This window comes from Pararge aegeria, chromosome 8, assembly GCF_905163445.1.
Source record: "Pararge aegeria chromosome 8, ilParAegt1.1, whole genome shotgun sequence".
Classification (NCBI taxonomy): Eukaryota; Metazoa; Arthropoda; class Insecta; order Lepidoptera; family Nymphalidae; genus Pararge; species Pararge aegeria.
Genome location: NC_053187.1, coordinates 18,444,798 through 18,470,595, shown reverse-complemented (window position 1 = coordinate 18,470,595; position 25,798 = coordinate 18,444,798). Strand labels below are relative to the sequence as shown.

Below are 25,798 nucleotides of genomic sequence, written 5' to 3'. Positions count from 1 at the left end.
CAAATATCTATAGCCCAAAAATAAAGACGTGAACAAAGGCCGATTTTTCTTGTAAACATACGAATGTTCCTGTAAACGAAACTTGGTACTCTTGGTATTTTCCATGTTTTCCTGGATCAAAATTGGGATATGCTACCATTTATGCCAAACATCATGTTGATTGGTTTTGCTAGAACGTGAATGAAGTGTTTGTGTAATAATACGAATATTCCTGTAAAACACCCTTGGTAATTTGATGATTTTCTGGATCAATAGTAGCCAATCTCCGTGTCAATGCCAAAATCAAGTGCAATGGTAGCTTTGCTAGGTCGTGAATGAAGGAAGAAGTTTCGTGTTATAATACGAATGTTCTTGTAAACCCTCCTTGGTAATTTGATGTTTTCCTTGATGTAATGTTTGGTGTAATAATAAGAATGTTACTGTAAACCACCCTTGCTAATTTGATGATTTCCTGGATCATAAGTAGCCCATGGTAACGTTAGTCTACGGCAAAAATCAAGTCGACTAGTTACTTTGCTAGGTCGTTAAGGAATGGCAAAAAAACAAACATACTTTCGCATTTATAATATTGGTAAGAATTATGTACATACAATGGTTCATTTTGCAAGGTGTCGAAGTTTAAGTCACATAATTTACATGAAAAAAAGTCAAACGAAAAAACTCACTAGCATTTTATATTATAAAAACAATTAAAATTAATATAACAGAAAATATAATTATATAATAAACTAAATATATGGTACTTTAACACTTTTTCTCATTTCTCCGACTGTTGTCTATATGCCGCAAACTTCCCTGCATATCGCTGTTAATATTTGATCTCTTCTGAATTATATGATCACCTTCAATTATTCTGGATTCTTCTGTTTCTTCGAGGTCAGCTTTTTTATCCTTTTGCTTTGGTTTTCTCACGTAGTTTTTAATGTAAAAGTCCATGAATAGGACGAGCATAAACATATTTTGTGGCAGGAACACTGCTGCCGTCCATCTTGGATAATCGCAGTCGCGCTTGAAACATATTGTGCTGAAGTGAACCGTGCATAACAAGAATTGGAGCTGAAACAAATATATTTTTTTTTATTTCCGCAACGATTAACTTATAAGTAACTTATAAGTAGCAAGCGGTGATAGCGCATTGGGTAAGAGCAAGACTTCACTTTCGGGGGCCGAGTTTGAATCCCTCTAACTTTTGTAAGTTATGTGCATTTTAAGTAATTAAAATGTCACTTGCTTCAACGTTGAAGGAAAACACCGTGAAGAAACCTGCATGCTTGAGAGATCTACATAATGTTCTCAAAGATGTGTGGAGTCCACCTATCCGCACTGGGCCAGCGTGGTGGACTACGGCCTTAACCTCTTCTCCTTGTGGGAGGAGACTCGTGCTCTGCAGTGGCGTGCATAGAGGGTAAGCTCAGGGTATGCAGATGATATAAAATGAAGAAAATCTCCAGTACGAGTTATAAAAAAACTTAAGGATATGCTTTGTAAGAGTTATGAAAAACCTACCCTCAAGAATTTATAACTCGTACTGGATATTTTCTTCATTTTATATCATCTGTATACCCTGTGTATACCCTGTGTATACCCTCTATGCACGCTACTGCCCGTAATGGGATGATGGTGGTGATGGTGATGACGATGATGATAAACTTATTACTTATACTTACTTAATATATAGTATTTATACTATATATACCCCCTTCCCCCCGGATCTCGTTGTCGAGCAGTCGTGTTTAAAGATCGTATTTAATTGCTTTAAATAAATTAAAATACAAAAATTATAGTTTCATAAATTTGCGTCGAGTACTAGGAGTGCATAATACTTCAGGAGTCATAAACTACGATGTTCGCGGACGTCATCTAGTTATCCGCCTATTCTCGTAGTACGCAAACCACGCCTCCCAAGGCTACAGACCGCTTGAACACACTACGGCATCAACTGCGGCAGGCGTAGAGTGATAAGACCCTGGTACCCGTGCGGCGAAACTGTGGCGGCTTAGTTGGCATTCAGGTAACATTGCAGCTCTAAACAGCCGAGATCATGTCGCTGCAGCGCAGTCTGAGCACATCTTCAGATCCGCTGCACGGCTCTTCGGAGTCGGTCAAAGCTGCAGCACAGGATAATGAAACAAATATGTCTGTTGCATCCAATAACGCCGGGTTGCGCTCCAGACGCAGGTTGCGAGACACAGAAGATGTAATTTTGACAAACAAAGAGTTTAAAGCTCTCATCACAAGGTGGCAAGTCGAACAAGACACAAAATTCTCGGCATTACTAGAGTCTTTAAACGAACTTAAGGAACAAAACTTAGAAATTAAACAGTCAGTCGAATTTATGTCTCTTAAATACGATGAGATGTTGGAAAGACTTTCATTTTTAGAAGCGGAAAGAAAAGATTATAGAAAAAATATAAATGGCTTGGAAAATAAAATAGAGGCTCTTGAACGAAACACCCGCATTACAAGTGTGGAAATTAGAAATATTCCTCAGAAACCGAAGGAATCTAAGGTGGCTTTAACTGAAATTACCTTGAAAATTGGTAGTACTTTGAATATACCGGTACAAACATCAGATATTAAGAATATTTTTAGAATTAATACAAAATCCACTACAAAACCGATAATAGCTGATTTTACCACTGTTGCAATGAAAGATAAATTTATCAGCTGTTTTAAAAAGTATAACCAACAAAACACAAAAGAAAAATTTAACACAACAAAACTTCGAAGGGCCCCCGAAACGCATCTACATCTCGGAAAACCTAACAGAAAAGACACGGAAGTTATTTTTCCAAGCCCGGGAATTTGGCCGTAATAATGCCTTTACTTTTTGTTGGACATCCTTCGGTAAAGTATATTTAAGAAGATCTGAAGGATCACCACAAATACTTGTAAACAGTGAACATGATTTCGAGAAAATATTACTCAGTCAATGACTACATAAATTCAAATTTAGTCGTCCTCCATGTTCAAGTAAAAAAAGGATCTTTAATCTAACTTTAATTAAGTTTTTGCATGTTTTCTATATTTTTTTGCTGTTAATGTATAGAACCTATTTCTTGATTACATTAACAAAATTTTTATACACATATACACTCTACACAAATCCGTCTACTTTATACTATCCATACAAGATATCGCCTCAAAATATTATAACCCTACTAAAAAAAATCATGTTAATGTTCCTACGCAAATTCTACGACAGGTTCTTTATCGATTACATAAACGTACAAAGCAATGTTCAACCCAGCCACAGGTCGTTTAACTGGGAAGAGTACTCTGTTTTTATTTGCGATACATTATCTGACTACCCTCAGATTCAAATTTCTGGATCAAATCTACTTTTTTTAAATTCACAGTGACTAGTATAGATTCAAAGCATATTCTACTCGATCTTGACAATAGCTTAACGACGTTCTGTTCATATTGTGATGATCCATCGTATTGCACCCGGTTTCTAAAAAACTACAAACAAAACGACGCAAATACTTTAGCTATACTTACTATAAATATCAGAAGCATAAACAGTAATCTAGACTTACTCTTAGCTTTTGTCAGTAGTTTAAATCTGACCCTAGACATTCTTGTTTTGACCGAATGTTGGACTAACAAATATTTTAATCCGTCAACAATTAATAATTATACTTCATATTACACCAAAAATAGTATTAATCAAAATGATGGGATTGTTGCCTATGTGAAGAATAATCTTGCGGTAAACGCATTCGAACCATTTATATTAGACGGTAATTGTTTAATACTCGAGGTTAGTGAATTTTATTCAATTATATGTACATACCGCCCTCCCTGTTTTACAAACCCGACTAACTACATAAATTCTTTGGACAATATTATACATAATTTAAAATTCAAACAAAATATTATTCTTACTGGTGATGTTAATATCGATATTTTGCCTTGTAATGTGAAAGGATACCCGTCCGAATACCTAAATTTGATGGCATCCTATGGCCTAGAACAAGGTATAAATATACCGACTAGAATAAACACTTCCATAGACCACTTCATGGTCAAAACAATAGGAAAATGGCAGACTTTGGTATTTGAGCAGCTTACTGATCACTCGCCAATATTACTTTATATTGTAAATACCAAAATTCATAAAAAAAAGTACACAACTCCACAAATCGATTACAAATAAAAATGCTATTATAAAGTGCTTGATTGATATATCTTGGGATGAGCTATATACAATAACTGACGTCAATTCCACAACGGAAACATTTATTTGTACTTTGCAAGAACTGATCCAGAATAATAAAGTCACTAGGAAAGTACCTAGTAATAAGCTGCCCCTCAAACCTTGGATAACAGTCAGTGTTGTGCGGTGCATACGGAAACGAAACAAGATGCATAGGCAACATAAGTCTTTACCCAACAATTTCGAGCTTAAAACGAAGTACTTAAAGTACAGAAACATATGTAATAGAATTATAAAATCACTAAAAATAAATTATTATAAATCGAAATTATCATGTAGTAACGGCAACATGTTAAAAACTTGGAACATTATTAAAGAACTGTGTTATAGTAATAATAGAATTTCCTCCGATCCTCTACTTAAAACTAAACCGACATGTGCAGAGTCGCATAACGAAGTGAATAACTACTTTACATCTGTAGGAGGTGAGGTAGCTGGAAATATAATTAATAATCTAAAAATGTCAGAATCTGATCTAGCAAACAGGGCTGCTAACCTTTCAGTCTCCCCATGTTACTCATTCTCACTATACTTAACAGATTATTTAGAAATTAAAAACATAATATCTGGTCTTAAGAGTAATAGTGCACCAGGTTGGGATAGTATCACTGCTGACATCATCAAGCTATGTGGCAGCTCACTAGCGCATCCCATTGCTTATTTATGCAACCAAAGTCTTAGTACCGGCATCTTTCCCAAACCATTTAAAAAGGCAATCGTAACTCCAATTTTTAAAACAGGTGATAAAAATGTACCATCTAATTATAGACCTATCTCCCTTCTGCCAGTTGTGGCAAAGATTCTAGAAAAATTAGTAAACAAAAGGTTAATGCTGTATCTCGAAAAGAACCAACTGCTTTCAATAAATCAATACGGATTTCGAACAAATAAATCAACCGAAGATGCTGTGTTAAAATTAACTTCTTCCATCACGCAACATTTAGATCGAAACAAAAAGGTAGTAGGCGTATTCCTGGATATACAGAAAGCCTTTGATACTGTTTCTATTTCAATTTTGCTGTCTCGTTTGGAGAGCTGTGGAATAAGAGGTTTGTCACATAATTGGTTTTCAGACTACTTGACCAATAGAACTCAACAAGTGAGAGTTGAAGGATCCATAAGCGATACATATTATTGCTCCTATGGAGTCCCACAGGGTAGCACCTTAGGACCTACACTGTTTCTAATTTACATTAACGAACTGTGTAATAAACAAATTAGTAATTGTGATATTATAATGTTCGCTGATGATACAGTTCTCTTGTTTCATGGCTCTACGTGGGAAGAGGTTAATAGACATGCTGATGCGGGTCTTAGAATTATTATTTCATGGTTAGAACATAGTCTCCTTGCACTCAACACTGGTAAAACTAAATATCTATGCTTCAGCAAAACAAAAAGTGGAAGACCCCAAACTGACTTTGGAATACGAGCACATTGCTACCCATGTAATCAGACTCTGAACGTTCCTTGTGATTGCAGTTCATTAATGCAAGCGAACACAGTTAAATACCTTGGCGTAACAATTGACGACAACATGACTTGGGCTTCACATATATCTAACACCAGTATGCGTATTAGGAGACTCATATACATATTTAAAACCTTACGTACCGTTTGCAATACTGATATGCTAATTAAACTTTATAAAACCCTCGGTGAATGTATTCTTAGTTACTGTATCTGCGCATGGGGTTGTGCCTCTAAAACTTTAATGCTGGAGGTTGAGCGGGCTCAACGCGCTTTACTTAAAGTTATTATGTGCTATCCATTTACCTTTCCTACGACTCGCTTATATGAAAAATGTGATGTGCTGTCAGTAAGGAAATTGTATATATTTCAAACATTGCGAAGATACCATAGCAAAACGGTTCCCTTTCTACCCACCTGTTCAAAGAGAATTGATAGATGCCCAATTCCTATTATAAAAAGTAGTTTTGCACGTAAGCACTATAACTTCCTTGCACCCTGCCTATACAACCTTTTAAAAAAAGGTACCTTAAAAGACATGACCAATAGAGAAATTAAGACATACATCAAATCTTGGCTAAAAGATTACGACTATGAGGGTACAGAGAAAATATTTCATAAGAATATCTAATTTAAATAAAACAAATTACAAATTAAACACAAACACACACGCACACACACGCATATAAACACGCACACACACACGCATACAAACACGCTCACACACACGCATACAAACACGCGCACAGCCACAAACAAATCAAATGTACCTACCTAAGCACCCGCCTCAAAAATTTACATAATTCTCTTTTATTTTATTTTTTTTTCATTTATTTATTTCTTTCCTTTCCTTTATATAATTTTCCCTGTAAATTGTCAAACGTTTGTTAATAAGACCATAGATATAGGGAAGACACTGTCTCCTGTAACACAGTTTTAACTACCGCAGGAGACAGGGCTTCACACTCATGAAATGTATACGTTTATTTTGATAAAATAAAGATATTATTATTATTATTATTATATAGTATATATACTATAAATACTATATATTTATAGTATATATACTATATATACTATAAATACTATATATTCTAGTGATTTAAATTGCTAAATAACTCGGAGATAGAGCGGTGCGTGCTGGGAGTGAGACCTAAGTCCTAATTACTTTACGATTTCCTTTAATGAATAGATCCATAAAAGGCTGGTTTTTCAAACTCAAATAACACTTACAATTTGTATTTGTGTGACGAACTTCTTTAAAGTCACACTCTGCTTGACCGCTGGGTAGGCAACTGTTAGTAAGTAGTAGGAATACATCACACAGTGCACGAATGAGTTGATAACTCCAACCAAAGATCCATGGCCGCCTGGAAATATAAGTATAGCATTATATATTTGACCGAGCATTAGCGACGCTTTTTAATGCTGAGGTCCTAGTACCTAATAATGGGACTTAATATCTATCTTGGGACGCACTTTGACTCTCTCTTTCTCTTTTCCGTCTTCTTCTTTCCACCCTTAATCTTTTATCTTTAAACGAGCAAATCTTGTATATATATAATTGGAATCTCTCAATCTTCATTTATATTGGAATCTAGGGAAAAAATGGCAAAAAATATCTTTTTTGAGAGATTCTGATGCGTGCGATGCGTGAACGGTAAACGTTACGCCAAACGACGGAAGTATGTAGTAAGTATATCGGAATTGTCGGAATTGTTATTTCTTTAAAGTTCTATAAAACGGTCCGCGAATATTTTTTTAAGTCGGCTCATTCGCGGACGAAGTCGCGCGGGTCCGCTAGTATCTTATAATACCTAAGAATGCCGCCTTTGTGTTTATATTTTTATTTTATTTTTTAAGGTAGTCGTATGTAAACAAAGGGTATAAATGGCATAAAATAAAAGTTTTATTTACTTTTTATCTAGCTTCTATAGCATTCAAATGTGATGTAGTTTGCATGTTAACCGCATTAGACTGTATGGTAAATGTCCAATTATGGAACACATGGTCCTGGAACTGGGTTCCGGTTCTCGCCAAAAATGATAACGTAATGGATTTTCCTGTCAGAACATTCTCAGCCAGTAAATGATGTAGTTCACCTTCTTGTTATACAAAAAGTCCGTCGTGAAATTAGTGGAAGAACAGACAGATTTTAGAAGTCCTATCCTTATTTACAGGGAAGATTTAGAATTTGTGCTGTGTTTGTTATTTATAGACTTTGTCCTTTATTTGTTATAAGACTTTGTCCAGTATTTGTGACATTATTATTTTGTATGTACTCAGGAAAATTAGACAGCTTACAGACGTTGATACTGCTAAGCTTATCTATTTTGCGTGCTTTCTTAGTGTTATGTTCTACGGGATCTTGCTATGGGGCAAAGCGGCGGATATGGCTACTATATTAATATTACAGAAAAGAGCTGTCCGTTGATTTATACAAATAACCAACTTAGAATTCGCAAATCCATGCGAAATTCGCTATGTATTTATAATATTACTAGCGGTCCCTTCCGACTTTGTCCGCGTATAAGTCAACCTTAAAAGATACACATATTCTGTCGCGGGCTTTTTAAAGGGCAACACCTCTGTGACATTTTTCATTGGTGCTATGCTCTTACTGGTCTTAGCGTATAGCGTAGCGTGGCCCAGTAGTTCCTAAGATCACCGCGTTTAAGTTAACAGGCAAACAAACTCTTCAGTTTTATTATTAGTAAATAAGATAATCTGTGTAAAACAAAACATTATTCTTAATTAATTTAAATTTTAACCCTATTTATATTTCCCTCGCGCTTTTGCACAAGCTACTTTTGCGTCTTAATCGCACAGTTAACGCCGTCATGTAGGGATTCCGATTCACTTGATAATACTCGCCGCTTTGATCTGTATTTTTGGGGTGTTGTCTACATACCCTGCGAATTGTGACTCTGTTTACACGTCATGCAAAGTTTCGTCGTGTGTCCAGCAACCCGAGGCGTGGTTTTTAAGTCTCGTGCCTGTAATAACTCCGGCAACCACGCCAATCAGGCCGGAATAAAGTGCTGCATCAATGCTGTTTAGCGGCAGAGATAAACATGGTGGTGGTGCTAACCTGCAAGGTAAGTTGTGGCCCCCCAAATGATCATGACCATGCCAGTGTGGTGGTAGATATGTAAGAATGTCAGTTGGTTGGTCTTTTTGCGAAGTACGAAGAATATCTGAAATTGCAAGCAGAATAAATGTGTAGGCAACACATATATATCAGTTTATTTTATTTATTTATTCACACACCGCAATACACTTTAATAATATATATCATAGTTATTATAAGTATTCGTATTACATACATCACACTACGTACACATTCACACCAACTCATCCACATAACATAAATATATAATAATTTACACACAAAATTTAATCCACAAGCATACCCGGGCGAAAGCGTATGCGAAAATAAACTAGGTCGCGCGGCCGGCAGTTTGCGCCGGCGCGGCGAATTTCCCACCGCGATCGTCGCCTACGCGCCGGGCGCTGGAGTGCAGACCAAACCTTCCGCGCGACCAGACTGTATGCGCATTCTACCTATCATTAGACTTTTTATGTGCGCACCTTCTTTTATATTATTATTTCGTGACGTCTTTAATTTGCTGTGTCATGTACTCTTCTTGTTATATTTAAATGTTATACTTCTGATTGTCTTGAAGTCTTTGCGCGTGTTAATTCAATCAAACCTAGCGCGCCCCCTTAAAATGTATATAACTTTTGGAACACAGACAGCACAGACAACAGTTTCCCTGACTGACGGCCAGTGGTGTGCACTTCATACATGCACAAAAGTCCCAAATTATTTTTTATAACTCGTATTGAAAGGAGAATTTTTTCATTTTATGTCATCTTCCTGCTTTATGCATACCCTAGTCGAAAACCCTGTGCACGCCACTGCTGACGGCCACGTTTGTCAATCTCTGGAAAGATTTTCCAACTACGTGGGCGATATTATAATGTCCAACTGTGTGCGCCAACATAGATGCAATCTCTAGTTCGCAATTGTTTCTACAGACTAAAGATCCTCTATGAGGTCCGTTAGTATCTTTCAGTAGAAGTGCGCTTACAGCTTGTAGAGGCTTTGGTGCTGTCTAAACTAAACTACGCGTATATTGTGTTCGGTTCTCGATTGCTGCGCCGTACGAAACATCTCATCCAGAGTATATGAGTAAGTATATAACTTTTGCTTAGTTTATTATTAAATTAAAATATTTAAATGTAGTCAGTGGATGGCTACGTATTTCCGTGGTGTTACCTGGTACAAGGTGCCAACTGAGAATCACCGCTGTATGCTCCCATTGGCGCATGCAGCACAATGCTGGGCTGGCACCTTTTTTCTAGGTTGTGCCACACATAACATATGTGGTGTGGTGAATATTGTAATGTGTGGCGCAATGTAAAAAAATATTTTTTCTTTCTTTCTATTTCTTCACTGGCAGAGTCCGATGGAAAGGCAGATCCGACACCACTGGAAAGAGATCTGGCGCAGAACGGAAAATTTAACCTTCTCTCCGGAGCACGGGGTTGACCGCTAATTTCCAAACTCCCGACTGGTACTAAGAATTATATATATTCCTCCTGGCCGTATCCAACCATAGCGACTCCTTGTAAATAACATTATGAGCATACCTGATGTGCTCTCAAGAGACTGGCACAACCACTTTTTTGACGACATTGACAGCACGTCAGTACGAGACCAATTATATTGTAATTTAAAGAATTACATGACAGAAAAACGCAATTAATTGGCTCGAATCGACGGATGGATGGTCACTCCTAGGCCAAAGAGTCAGTTAATTTTAAGATTAAACTTTAGGAACACAATTCGAATCCAGGATTCTTTTTTTAAATTAGTATCATACTGTAATGTAAGTTTATTTTTTGATTATGAATTATATGAACGTGCTAGTCTCTGGAACACGTCGAATATGATTGGCGCATATTATGATTGTTTTTTTTTTTAAAATGGTTGAGTTGAGGAACCGATCAAATGTAGTAAAAGCGCAGGCAGCTAAGTCGACGCGGTAGGGCATATTGTGTAAATTAATGGAAAAAATTAATATGAGTTCAATTTGAATATGAATTAACGATACACTGAAGTCTGAAATCTAGCTAGGAAAACATTTTGTATCTCAGCTGAATAATAAAGATTTGCTTTGAAAAGTGTTAGCTGTGCGGAAATCGGTTGCAATTTGGCGCAGTGCAGTATATCAAATAATTGAATTGATTCTAAACGGACTAAAGTTCTCTACGAATCTAGTCGGGCGTACTCCGACGAAAATCCATTTACGAGTTAGCTGTTGTTTGCATATCATACGAACGGTCTAAATTCTTCTTCAACTCATTTATGAGAGGTGTGGCGAAGTTAAGCAACGTATTTTGTTTAATTTTATATTAGGTTTAAATTTATATATTGAGGGCCGCCAGTATAAACAAAATTATCAATTTATAAAAAAATAGCTGACCCGCGCAACTTCATCTGAATCAAATCTGTTTTTATCGGTATTTTAATCTTGAAAAAACCAAGAACCTAATTGCAACGCCACCTACCGGTTCCAGTTTTATTTCCAATCTATATAATACGCGGCCGGGCGGCCCTTGGCAATTTTCTTGCTTTGAGCATTTCTATACCCGTCGTAACTTCTAAACGATCCAATTTGAATAATTAAAAGAGGAATTTGCAGGTACATAATGAATTTTAATTATAAAACTATTAGTTTGGATAACGATTAATCATCCATCCTGATAAACTATCGCATTAATAATATTAGTAGGATGGTACGCATGCTGTCCCATATACCTTGCGACTTGCTGTTGAATCTGTGAAGAGTTAAGTCCTTTATCTCCGACAATATTTATCAGATCTTTATTAAAATTAGACAATACATGATTGATAGTATACACTTTCAAACAAAAAGAATTATTAAAATCGGTTCAAATTTAACGGAGCTATAAAGTAAAATAGGTAAAAAATTTCACCCCATTTCCCGGAGGAAACTTATTGTTAATCGGGATAAAAAGTATCCTATATGTTGATCCGAAATACCAGCTACTACTTTATTAAATTTTTTTTACACGTGATGCCCGGACAGACAGACAAAAATTAAAAACAATAATCTGTTTTGGTCTTACTATCGATTACAAACAATTCCCCGGTCAAAATTTTCAAAATATATTAAATGTTCAGAAATCTTCCAGTTACAGTTTTATTATAAGTGCATACAATATATATAATAAATAATATAATAAATAATAAATAAATATACTACGATATTACACACATCGCCATCTAGCCCCAAGTAAGCGTAGCTAGTGTTATGGGTACTAAGATAGCTGATGAATATTTCTATGAATATAATACACAGAATTACTTATAATATTCAGATAAACACCCAGACACTGAAAAACATTCAAGTTCATCACACGAACATTTTCCAGTTGTGGGAATCGAACCCACGGCCACTACTCAGAAAGCAGGTTCGCTGCCCACTGCGCCAGTCGGCCGTCATATAGATTGGAGATAAGAAAATTGCATTGATGCAACCCAAAGTAGTAACATAATTCCCATAAAATTCTAAGGACTGGGAGAGATCACTACTAAGTGATAAGCCGCCTTTGGTATCCAACTTTTTAAGTATATTATTTTCCTGTCCATGTCTTTTTCTTTTTGTTGTGTGCAAATAAAGTGTATTAACAATTAAAATAATATAAATTACGAGGCATGCGCTGAGAAAACTATTGATTGTACATACAAATTATGTAATAATTAAAGTACTCATTATTACCTACAAAAAAGGGTACTAAATAGCAGTAAAAATAATATTTATTAATTAATTCCAATCGGACATTTGAAGTTATCGCAAGTTTAAAAAATTTAAAGGCTACAAACAACTACATGCAATACAAAACCTCAAAAATCACGCGCAATAATTGTAAATAATTTGACTTTTAGTAATATTTAACTCTTTGTTAATAATTCTCCACTTAGTTTTTAAATCTGCATAATTAACATCGTTCGGAATCGGAATTGAACCCACGGCCTTTGATTCAGAAAGCAGGGTCACTGCAAACTGCGCCAATGGGCCGTCAAAGTGTCAGTAGGCGGGGCACATAGCTCGGAGAACCGATGGACGTTGGAGTCCCAAGGTGGTAATGACATCAAATGAGCCGCAGGGAGCCACTGGTCCCACGCGGCACAAGACTGTGGTATTTGGAACTCAAACAAAAGAATACCTATGTTCAGCAGCGGACGTCCATTGGTTGACATGATGACCTTTTTTGCTACTATACAATAGTATTTAAATTTTTGATACCGACCTAAAAATAACTCTTTTTTTTTGACCGAATGAAAACAGGTTTTTTTTTAATCGGTTAGTGAATGACGCAGTTTTAAGGTAATAAGCAAATGTTAAAATTAATTCATCAATAGCCTGTAATGGAAGGATTGGACAGTCAATGGGAGGATTTGCCCATAATAACCACGCTGGGCCGACGGGTTGGCGATCGCAGTAGATTGCAGTAGTAGCACTGAGAAACTACTGCCGGTTCTCCGTTATATAAAATTAATCATTTACTATGAATTCCAATTGACATTCTTAATTTAACTAAGTCAATTATTCACTTTTGCAGGTAACAATATTCTAGTTAATACATTGTAGCGAGATAGTCTAGTGGTGAGGACTTTGTTTTCCAATGCGGGGTGACCGAGTTCGAGATCCGGCACGCACTTTTGACTTTTTAGAGTAATGTGCCTTCTAGCAATTAAATATCGGTTGCATTAAAGATGGAGGAAAACATCCTGAGGAAACCTGTAAGCCTGAGAATCCTTCCATTTGACCAGCAGTGTGGTGGAATACAATCTTAACCCTGCTAAGGACCAATTTCAACTCGCAACAAGGCATCCAGCGGGGCATTAAAAACAACAGGGAAGTTAACATAATTTATGTTTTATGACATACATTAGACAGACCATCAATAAATCAAGCACCAGGCAAAAGAAACACTCTCATATTACTCTCGATAAATCAATCAATCGGTAAAGACCATCAAACTGCTTTGAAAAAGCATGGTGGGTCGATGTACTTAAAAAATCGCGATATATGTCGTTTTTATCAATAGGTATATTCCAAATTTTTTTTTCAAAAATTGTGTCTATCGTCATAAATAAATGGGCATTAATCGTCTGTATTTAATAGTCTATATATTTAACGGCAGAATAGGAAGATGGAAAGGAGTATACTAGTAATTAGAATAAAGGATCGAGTGAGCACAAGAAATATTAGAAAGAGAACAAAAATATATGTATAATATAAAAGAGTTAGGCTACTGAAATGGAAATGGGCTGGTCACGTTTGTAGAATGGATGACTCAAGGTGGGCTAAACGACTAACTACATGGATACCTAGAGACAAGAAAAGGAAAAAAGGTCGTCAAAAGAAAAGGTGGAGATGATTTGTGCAGAAAATTGGCACAGACTGGATGACTAAGTGTAGGGATCGGGATCTTTGGAAAAACTTGGGGGAGGCCTACGATGAGGCGACTTCTACCTAATTAGACCTAAGAAAAGACATAACAAAATTAACTTTATATAATTTTTATCAAATAAATTCAAGTTTGTAATAATGATTACTTAGTAAAAATTTTATAAAAGAAAAATGTAATAATGTAATAATTGGTAGTAGAATAAAGGCTTCTTATTTTATTTTTATTTTAGTTATATTTAACGGACCGATACACCAGCAATTAACTTTAACGGCCCGTCGTGAAAGACAATCACTTGTTGGCGCGTGGTGGGACACTCGTTTTTACCAACAGTCCGTTAAAGCACTTAACGGGTCGCTAAAGTAACAAACATTGGTTGGTGAAATCTTTAAGCCCTAAGCCCTAACTCTAAGAAAGACCCGTGCCCTGCAGTGGACCTGTTATAGTTTGATAATAATGAAGGTTTTTTTTACAACCAATTAATGCGCATGCTACGCCTAGCATTTAAACCATTATATCGACACTAATATTATGAATGCTGGATTGTTTGATTGTCTGTATTTCCTATGTTCAGCTCAACCAGAACGACGATCTCAATTATCTTCGGCAAGTATACAACGTGTTATTGAATTACGAAATACTGTTGAAGGGTGCATAAGTATATTTCATAAGGAATTAGCCTGTAAAAATATTAAATCCAAAGAAGCATATTTACTTTTCCATTGTATAATTCAAAACATTTTAAGTGTTTACTTATGACAACCCTATTAAAGGTAAAAGACCGATACGCACATAGTTCCTACGCTACGCGACGCGTACCTTTATAATAGGTTAAATAAGTGACATAAGTCACTTGATTCTAATTTTGCATGTATGTATATATTTTATGTTTTTCAGTAAAAAACTATGGCAATGGCTTAATCAAAGCGTAACTTGTTTCACAGAGACAGTAAATTATTATTTTGCTATGTATATTTCTGAACGATTCTAGTAATAGTTGTGGTTTTTCCGACAGAGTTCATACACACTTCTGATCTGAAGAACGTTGTGGCCGGTATAGTTACAGGCACATGAGGGCCTACGCCTCAGGGTGATGGACAGAGAGCGCGGCACGTTGAGCGTATTCCTTGCATGCCCAGAGAATTGTTTTTCTGTTTAAGAGCGATAGTTTTCCATTTACATTCGATTATTACTAAAAAAAAATGTGTAAGAAAATGTATCCATAGGTAATACTTACAGTATCCGCGAGATCTGCAATCTTTAGTAGATAATAAATATAGACGGTCTTCCTTACTAGCTTAGCGTGCTCCGAGTTTGAGTAGTCCACAGGTTCGCACACCCATCTGTATCCCTGACCCCATCCCCAACCTATAGTAATGCCCTGTAATTTTCCAGCAGTATTATTTTATTGTATTGTTATTTATTGTTGTTGTTGAATTGTTGTTGTTGTTGTTGCAATGTTGTTGTTGTTGCATTGTTTCTTCGTACAGTGAGTGATGATTTACGTTTCTTAAATGTAAAAAGGCTCAGAAACACTCAGCGGGCGATAGAAAGAGCTAAGTTAGGAGTATATCTACGTGATAAAATGAGAAATGAGGAGATCCGTAGAAGAACTAGAGTTACCGATATAGCCCAACGAGTCGCAAAGCTGATGTGGACATGGATGGCGCACATAGCTCGGAGAACCGATGAACGTTGGGGTCCCAAGGTATTGGAATGGCGACCCCGCTCTAGTTAACGCAGCGTTTGTCGATTCTAAACGAGGTGGACTGACGACATCAGACGAGTCGCTGGGAGCTGCTGGAAACAAGCGGCCACATGTCTGTCAGCTAAACCCTGTAGAACAATATTAGATGCTTTCGACCCAACATTTAAGAGAGGCGATATTTTGATATATATCATTTGTATTTTTTAAATTAACGACAACCATCATATCGGTTAGAAAACAATGATTAGGCCTGGGTTGGAGCACGTTTGCTTAGAAAAAGCCTATTCACTTTTGCCTTGAAAGTACCCAAGTTATACGTGGTGGGAAACACAGTTGCCAGGAGGGCATTCCACATCCTAGCAGTACGTATCAGAAACATGGATAAAAACGTTTCCATGTTTCTGATACGTAATAATATCAACCGCATAAGGATGACACCGCTCAAGGCGTTTCGCTGTTCTGTGGTAGAACGGGGACGGGGGAACAAGTTTAGTCTTCTTAACCTTAAAAATTAATAGTTCTACCAGTCAAAGAAATCTTCAATTTCATAGAGTACGTCAGTAAGTATAATTATTTGACGAACTTACTACAAGAAATACATGTGTGCAGCAAATGACTTGCACAGCGTTATACACAATCATTACTTTCTCCAAATTCATTGGCTTTCGATTCTTCATGAAATTCGGGCCCCATTTTAACACGAACATCAAGTATAAAGCCAAAATGGTGAGCCCCTGGTATGGTTTCGCTACGAAAAGCCACGATTTTGTATTAGGATCTGAAACGGAAAAATATCTTAAACTAGGACTCAAGATCTTGTTAATTAGTCTTACCAATAAAGGTGTTATTATTTGAGAGTGAGCGGTAATAGCCAAGTGGCTTTCGAATCCCTTTAACTTTTCTAAGTTACGTGCGTTTTAAGCAATTAAAATGTCACTTGTTTCAGCGGTGAAGGAATACATCGTGAGGAAACCTACATACCTGAGAGTTCTCCACAATGTTCTCAAAGGTCAGTGGCGTGCATAGCCCTTGGACCCAGGGTATGCACAATGTGTTTAGCTCAAACATAAAGTAAAATTAAAATTGAGATACCGATATTATCTTTTAGTGAAATTGCTTCACCAAAAGTGATTTTTGGTTGATTTAATACTATCGTTTATCTAATGCAAATTGAATAAAAGTATATACCTTGACTTAGAAGTGTGGCCGCTCACAACCAGATGGCGCTTTCGTATATTTTTTTAGCGTATTTATTACTACAAAACTTTAATGTTCCTATCTGAAGGCTCTGTAAGACTCTGAGGGTAGGGTATGCACTGCTTATTTGCATATAAGCAATGCACGCCACTGTCAAAGGTGTGTCAAGTCCACAAATCCACAATGGGCCAGCGTGGGGGACGGCGGCCCTAACAACTTCTCATCGTGGGAGGAGACCCTTGCATTGTAGTAGGCCGATAAAGGGTTAATATAATGATAAGCAATCTTATATTGCTATCGAATTTAAAAAAATAGCACCATTTTTTTAATTCCCTAGCAAGTTAGCCCTGCACTGCAATCTCACCTTGTCACAAACTAAGATGGTAAGAAGCTTACCTGTTAGGGATCTGGCAGTTATATTAATCCATAAGTAATCTGGATTTATGCGATATCGTAACGGAACGCTCAATCGCTTGGCGGCGTGTTCGTTTCAGTACTGTTACTGGCCAAGGCCGAAACATCTACCCGACCATTAAAAAATTATAAATTACCAAATTGTCCCGCTAGTCTTAGATGGTAGAAATAGCACAGAGGAAGCTGCTGCATGTTCTTCTTTAAATTCCCTTAGTCACCTCGTGGTGACAATTGTATTCTGAACTGACATCACCACAAGACACGGAACGGCAAGGTTGAAAATATATTCAGCTCGTGAATAAAATTTAAGAATATAATAAATTACCTGCCCATTCATCGAAGACAAGCTGGTAGAAATATATGGCTTTTCTAATAATCTCCACCATTTTTTATGTTAAATTATAAACACCGATATTAAACTAAAAATATGTAATTATTTAATAGTTTGCGTTGCTAATTTTCACTCAATCTTATTTCGATCATCTACTAATTTCTCGAAATAAAAGTAAACCATCGCTGTATAAAACTAAATGGAAACTAAACAGTAAAGATCAAGTGAAGGGTTCAAAATATACGATATATTTGCATTTCTATTATTTATGTCACAAATTCCTTTCTATGACATATTCAAGTTTAAACGCATATGTAAATTTATTTATTCTAAGAAGTGTTTCCTTTTTGTGTTGGCGCTAATAGAATACTTAAGTTTTAACGTAACAAGTAACAGTTACGTTCGTAAGCTTATAGATAAGTCATATTGCAGTATAAAGGACTACGTAATCTCACAGTAATTTTTAACATCTTTTAATGACTAAACTGGCTGTGCAATTATTTAATACTAGCTGTTGCCCGCGACTTTGTCTGTTGTTGCTGTTTAATTTTGTTTTTTGATGTGGCATTAAACTTAGTTGTAGTTCTAAAAATAATTAAAGTATTCAGTATCGCTAAGCCTTAAATGAGCTGTTTGCTGCTGTCGGCTGAGGAGTTCTGTCCTGTATTTCCAACCACATTCATAAGATCTACACAAAGTTTGGGCAAAATTAAACACATATTATAACCCCTATAGTACAAAAATAATTATTTAAATCGGTTATAATATGTCGGAGTTATGGTGTAAAATCGTCAAACACTTTCATCCCCAAAGGAACCGAGCTTAATGTCGGGATATAAAGTATCCTATATTACTTCTAACACTTTCAAGGATATGTGTACATAGTTAAGTAGGGATAGATGATGATGATGACGATGATGAATTTAAGGGTCAAACTGTTGCTTAATGCTACGCCCTGACAGCGCCTCATGACTATGTTAAGGCATGGATGCATGTAAATAAATAAATAAATAATCGATAAAAAAGCTTGAGTGTGAGTTATTGCTCTAACCAGGTTCCTCTTCTAATGATTTTAAATGAGAGATGGTGAAAACAAAAAAAACACCCGGCCAAGTTTGATATAGTACTTCTTCGTAGACCAGGACGCGTTTTGAACCCTCCTTCTCGCTTTAGTTTTAATTTTACGAATATGGTTATCGCCATTATCTCACTACCGTGTACTTCTCATGTAATGCACGTCTCAAAATTATATATTTTTGACTTTCACTTTGGTAGGAGTGTCCTCCTAAACAGCTATGAATTTGGAAACACGCTACCCAACCGCTAGTCAATAATCTGAAAGTCTACATTAACAAGTGGTGTGAATCATGTTCGGTACATTTTGACCTTAAACAAATTCCAAAACTCTGGGCCTTTGCCAAGGAAACTACTACTCTTGACTAAATTCGTCGTAGGAAGTGGAACTGGATAGGCCACGCTTTACGCCCAACATCTGGTGTCAAACAACAAGCATTGTAATGATAGCTTAGATGGAGGGAAATGAAGGCGTTGCAGGATAAAAGCAACGGGTAGCGGTCTCTGGAAGAAAAAATAAAGGCTAACAATTTATCTTGGATCACGCTTGAGTCTGCAGTTTGGGATAGTTCTGGCTGAAAAAGTAGTCTTTAAACTATGTGTAAGGACATAAAGAAGGAGAAGAGTAGGACAAAATTTTACTGTCATCTCAAGTTTATTTTTTATGCCAGCCCGGTTCTAATTCACCCCCGTGCCTCAAAGAGCACGTTGTCGATCATGCGCCTGATCGGTTTCCGGTTGTCTCGGATCTGGCATCCCATTGGACTACGAGAACAAGTGTTGGACTGTGTTTGCGCAGACACTCATGCACTTGTTTATTCACCTGCGTAGTAAGACAATCTCTCTGGACCACCGTGGCCCGAATCGATCAGAGGAATCGTTTGCGTGTTTATTATAAATAAAATATCACTTACTCAATAATCACAAATTCTTACGAACGATTTATTTGTGAGCCAGTCATTATGACATTCATCTTTTTTTATTTTATTACACTACAAGTTAAGCCTTGACTGCAATATCACCATCATCATGTCATCATATCAACCGATTACCGACCCACTGGTCTTCCTCAATGAGAAGGGATTAAAACCATAGTCCACCATTCTGGCCCAAATGGTATTGGTGGACTTCACACTCCTTTGAGAACATTTTGGAGAATTCTCGGGCATGAAAGCTTTCTATCTTTATTTTCCTACACCGTTAAAGCATGCGATGTTTTAATTACTTAAAACGTACGTAATTTTAAAAGTAAGAGTTGCGTGCTTGGATTTGAACTCGGCTCCCCGAAAGTGAAGTCCTAACCACTTTGCTATCATCGCTTTCTTTGTACACAACTACAAAAGTCTAACATTGTGCCTTTGGGGGTAAGTTAAGCTATCGATTTCGGTTATTATAACCAGCAGTTGTAATGGTAATCGTTAAAGCCCATCAACCCGCATCGGAGCATCGTGGTGGGAATATGTTGTAAAACCGTTTCTTATGAGAGAGTTCGCAAGTGCCTAACAGTGGGCTAATGATAATATTGAATTTTATTTATCTGGAATCTGGAATATATAAGAGAGGCTCATCAGGGGCTAATGAGGTATTGAATAACTATCGACTACTGACTTATACTTTACCTGAGATCTAAGAGCTATCTCTGAATTTTCTTAGTATTTATTCCTAACATATTACCTACTAGTAACTTATCTGGTATTTGAGATTCTCAGGTCGTAATTATCTAGAAGAACACAAATCTCGTAGGTACTTTTAAATCCAAGCTATTAAATTAAATAGCATGATGCAGAACGTTTTCATCTAATTGATGGGACGACATTGGAATAAAAACTCAGTTTCATTACTTTTTACTAGCTGTTGCCCGCGACTTCGTCTGCGTTTGATTTTGATTTTTGATGTGGCATTCAATTTAGTTGTAGTTCTAAAAAAATTAAAGAAAAATTAAAGTTAAATTAGGGGTTTGCTGCTGTCCGCTGAGGAGTTCTGTCCTCTATCTCCAAACACATTCATCAGATCTACACAAAGTTTAGGCAAAATTAAACACATATTACAACGTTTATAGTACAAAAATAATTATTTAAATCGGTTATAATTTGTAGGAGTTATGGTTTAAAATCGTCAAACACTTTCATACCCTCTCCCAAAGGAACCGAGCTTAATATCGGGATAAAAAGTATCTCATGTTACTTCTAACACTTATATGTGTACGAAGTTTCATGAGGATCAGTTAAGTAGTTTTTGCGTGAAAGCGTAACAAACAAACTTACATTGACATTTATAATATTAGTAGGGATAGGGATAGGGATAGGGATGTATCTGAAGTTAAAATTAAATGCATGAATTCTGTGTTGAAGTGATATTGCTATTAAAATTTTTATTAAAATTTGAAGTGAAAATTTAGGTATTTTTTTTTAATAATTCATTGAATTCGAGATGGCCTACTTTATAATACTATTAAGTAGGCACTTTGGAAACGACACGTCTATCGTTTCCAAAGTCTGTAAAAACAGTGACTCTATCATGGTTTCTTTTTGGAAGCTGGCAAGAAACTTAGGTGTTCCTTTTTTCCAACAGACATTTTACTATCTTGCACGGGATCTGAGCTGACTGCTTCCAAGCCATCTTAGAGCCGTCATTAGATATTTATCTATTGTGGATAAAAAATTAGTCTCCACATGTGTTTAGAACCAGAATTACCTTCGGAATCACTTTACAAAAGCGTACCTGACTAATATAACCAGATATACCTACTTTATACTAGGTATCAAAAAATTTAGTAATTGTATTTATTTATTTATTTATTTATTTATTTAAGAGCACTAACAACATGCATATTACACGTTTTTTAAACATAGCACACACACGAACACATGGACTGATATGCACGTCAATGACAAGTGCACATAGCATTGACAAAGCGTCATATAAACTTAATTTGCAAAAAAAAAAAAAAAATTTAACACAAAATCGTAAATTTTAAATTATTCATTGTGGAGCTTTTTGTGACAGAGCTTGCCCGGGGAAGTACTATTGCCATGCTTATTTCTGCCGCTAATCAGCACTGTTGCAATGCTGTGTTCCGGTTATGTTATGATACTTAACATCTACTCCTCAAATTGATGGACACGGGGCGACATGTTTCAAGACGTGCTCCTTGCATGCCCTGTGAAGTGATGCTCTGTTTATATTATGCTCTGTTTTCCACTTATCAGAAGATGAAGAAGAAGAAGAAGAAGAAGAAACACTTTATTGCTCGTATAACATACAGGAAAAGAAACAGTAAGGAGTATACAGTACACAATGTAGACATGCAAAGGCGGTCTTATTGCTGCAAGCAATCTGTTAGAGGCAACCTTTGTAGATAGGACTTACAGCAAGAGAACGGGATATTGCCAAGAGTGTTGATAGATACATAAATACCAAAATGTAAAGATACAAATACACATGATTTAAATAAATATACGTAATATATTAATATAAAATATACATCAGGTGGGTCATCTGTTTGGTCTATCAATTATTATTATTAAAAAATATATTACAGTTCTAACAACCTGAATTAGTCCAAACAACAGCCCAATCATATTTTTTTAAATTCTTATGTACGTCTACGTGGATTCGATTGAAAATTTCACTTCATTTATTGTTTATAGTAATAAGTAGTGTAGGTACTAAAATCACATTTGTCGATTTGGCAACCTACTAACATTTTCATAAGGCTATACCTACGCCCTATTGAAATTTTATTTAACAATTATGTTTTTATTATACTTATGGACAAATTTTGTTGATAATAATGCAGGATAGTTTTTACCGAAAGGAAATGTAAAATAAGAAAGAAAGAAAAAACGTCTTTATTGTCACACATTTGTGTAAAATGTTACATTTGTGTCATAAATTGTAAAAGAATAAAAAAAAAATGTGTGACAAAGGAGCTGGCTCAGTATAGCTGCATACTAAAACGCGCAGCACTGGTTTTCAGCCAGCCCCATTATCTTCGTCGTCACTGAATGCTCGCGACTAAACAATAACAAAAAAAAAACATAAAAAAGGACAATAACATAGAATATAATATAAAAACACTGAAGGACATCGTGAAATACAAAATCATCAAAGAGGTAAATAATAAACAAAATCAAAAATTATGAAATTAATAAACATGAAAAACTAATAAGCATATTGTACATTCAATAGTTATAAGTAGACAGATATAAAAATAACACTAATATATTATTTTATAGGTTATTTTCTTTAGGATCGATTACATGGTAAAGCTGATTAATAAACAAAAAAACAATATTTAATAATAAACATAATAAATATATTACGACAAAACACATCGCCATATATGGCACAAACTACGCTTTTTGGGGCTATAGCCCCAAAAAGCGTAGTTTGTGTTATGGGTACTGAAATAACTGATGAATATTTTGATCAATAATATACATAAATACTTATAATATTCAGATAAACACACAGACACTGAAAACACTCATGTTTGTCACACAAACATTTTCCAGTTGTGGGCATCGAACCCACGCTAGACCGCTGTCTAAACAAAACAATAACGTTTGGTTGACATCTTAAACATTGAAAATCAATAAGTTGTTGTTCTTATATTATTACAGAATAATAGAATTTTGTAATGTTTATACTTCTTTTGGCACGTTAGGGAAAAATGATGAGAGTAAATCTTTACGATGCGCGCGCACACCGTCACAAAAAACCGACACCCTGTAGTTAGCTATAAGGTGTGACAGATTTTTTTTTTTTAATAGTTTAGGTACTCATTGATCCTCATTGGTATGTTTTTGTGTAGCGTGTATTCTATATTTTAACTCCTGTGTTGTTTTTTTCCCAAATAAAGATTTATTATTAAGTATTATTAATTACTAATCTTCTCCTATGAACAAAGACATGCTTTGTGGTATGTCCAAACAAAGAACAACTACTTGCTTACTGTTGCATAATTTCCATAATATATCCGTATGTATAAACGCTCAAGACAGTCTGTAGATTATGTTCTGATATACAACTGGGCATGACTTTCAACAAAATATTAAATCATAACCCAGTTTCGTTTTCCTAACTTTTTAATATTATTCCTATTTTTATGGGTCCCTGCATATAAATAATGAATGAAATGTAGTTCCACAGAATTAAGAACGTACAGAAACCACACGAGTAATATTGATTCATCAACCACTCCACTTTAGTAGTGTTTTTCGAACAGGCAGTCTCTTCATTCTATTTGACAGTTGACAGTTATTATTTTACTTTGTGCTAATCTTTTACCATAAGATGGAAAAAATGGGAAAAGTTTCTAAGATAGCAACATTCCGTGGGTGTTAAGTGAGATGTGCGCGGGGCGTTTTCCTGTTTTGTGGAGACAATGTACTGCATTAAATAATGGCTGAATGAGGGTTCTTTAAGTTCTTAGTTCTGTGTGTAGTTCATTATATACATGAATGTTTATTTTACTTTTATTTTGTGTACCTTCCACTGTTCGACTTATTACGATAAGGTGTATGTTCACCCAATTCAAATAAATTTTGAAGCACTTTTGAAACGTCAAGTCAGTCTGTTTGTAGTGACTCTACTACCGGTTCGGAAGGCAGATTCCACTGAAAAGAGCCGGAAAGAAACTAAGCAGATTGCTCTTTTCCAACATCATTTTATAGTATAACCATCTTTAGAATTATTCTGTTTTGCAAAGTGGCCTGCTTCCAAGCAGCCTTGTCGTTAAGGAATTCATCAATCGTGTGGTAACCACGATATGTTAAATGTGTTTAACACCTAAACATGTGGGTGTAGCGAAAGTAAGATAAAATTAAATGATTATTATTTTTATTATCATAACTCTCGGTTAACTTACTTTTCCTGGATCACAACACACGTTGAGCTCACTTTGGCATTTTAAAAATATAGTAGGTTTCTCGGTACAACTACCAGATCCAAAATATTACCCTGATACTAAATTTCATAAAAATACATTCAGCCATTTTAGCATCAGGTATTAAAAATATAGCAGTTAGTTTGGATCTGTCCTAAAGGAAACAAAAACTACATCGTGCAAAATATTACGGTCTTTTTCCACGGGATTACAAGGACAAAAGTAGAAATACACACTCAAATATATAAGGAACAAGCGTACCCAGCCCGCTTCGCCGGGCTAGATTATGCTTTATTTTATTTAAACAATAAACTTACATCATTAAAATTTTAATTTAAGTGTCATAATATATCAAATCATTTATTTCTCTCCGTATTCATTATCTTCTATTCTCTTCTCGAGCGGGTGAAGGTCATTATCTACACCCATATATAGAAGAAAGATAGATATTAGAACGATAAGTAATAAATTAGGAAGATGATTGAGTCCTATGCTACTACTACTATCTAATAGGGTAACTTTCCCTTATGCGTATGATAGTGGGCAAACCCTCCCACTCGGAGACGCCATTAGTTTTTTTTTTATTCCACTATAAGTAAGCCGCCTGCAATATCACCTGGTGGTAAGTGATAATGCAGTCTTAGATGGTAGCGGGCTAACCTATCAGGGAGTATGGTAGTCATACCCCTAATCGGTTTCTACGCGACATCGCACCGGAACACTAAATCGCTTAACGGCACGTCATTCTGTAGGGTAACCAGCTACGGCCAAAGCCTCTCATCAGACTAGACCAGAGGAAATTCAGAATAATAAATTCCTGAATTTCCCTCCTAATTAAATTCACAGCGCTCACTGTTGCGAGGTCGTCAAGAAATGGACAGCTATAAGCTTTTGATGATGCACATTTGACGGCCGATTGGCGCAGTTGGCAGCGACTCTGCTTTGTCCTAGGCCGTGGGTTCGATTCCCACAACTGGAAAATGT

At 35.9% G+C, this 25,798-nt stretch overlaps 1 protein-coding gene across 1 annotated transcript; it reads right to left on the bottom strand.

Annotated features, from left to right (window-relative positions):
• Positions 1-744: 744 nt before the first annotated feature.
• LOC120625534 (elongation of very long chain fatty acids protein 7-like) lies at positions 745-18,025 on the bottom strand. The gene is made up of 6 exons (XM_039892580.1): positions 17,845-18,025; positions 16,496-16,686; positions 15,438-15,581; positions 8,784-8,889; positions 6,926-7,062; positions 745-1,056 (listed from the first exon to the last, which is right to left on the bottom strand). Exons 1-6 carry the CDS (start codon positions 17,903-17,905, stop codon positions 745-747), a joined length of 951 nt encoding a protein of 316 aa, XP_039748514.1. The 5' UTR covers positions 17,906-18,025.
• Between the last annotated feature and the right edge of the window lie 7,773 nt (positions 18,026-25,798).

Excerpts from the sequence above, each read along its gene's own strand:
- LOC120625534 (XM_039892580.1), bottom strand. The coding sequence starts at position 17,905 with ATGGTGGAGATTATTAGAAAAGCCATATATTTCTACCAGCTTGTCTTC. Across the intron at positions 8,890-15,437 it reads TTGCAGATCTCGCGGATACT|ATATTCTTCGTACTTCGCAA; the intron begins GTAAGTATTACC and ends TTGCAATTTCAG. Across the intron at positions 1,057-6,925 it reads TCGTCACACAAATACAAATT|CTCCAATTCTTGTTATGCAC; the intron begins GTAAGTGTTATT and ends TATTTGTTTCAG.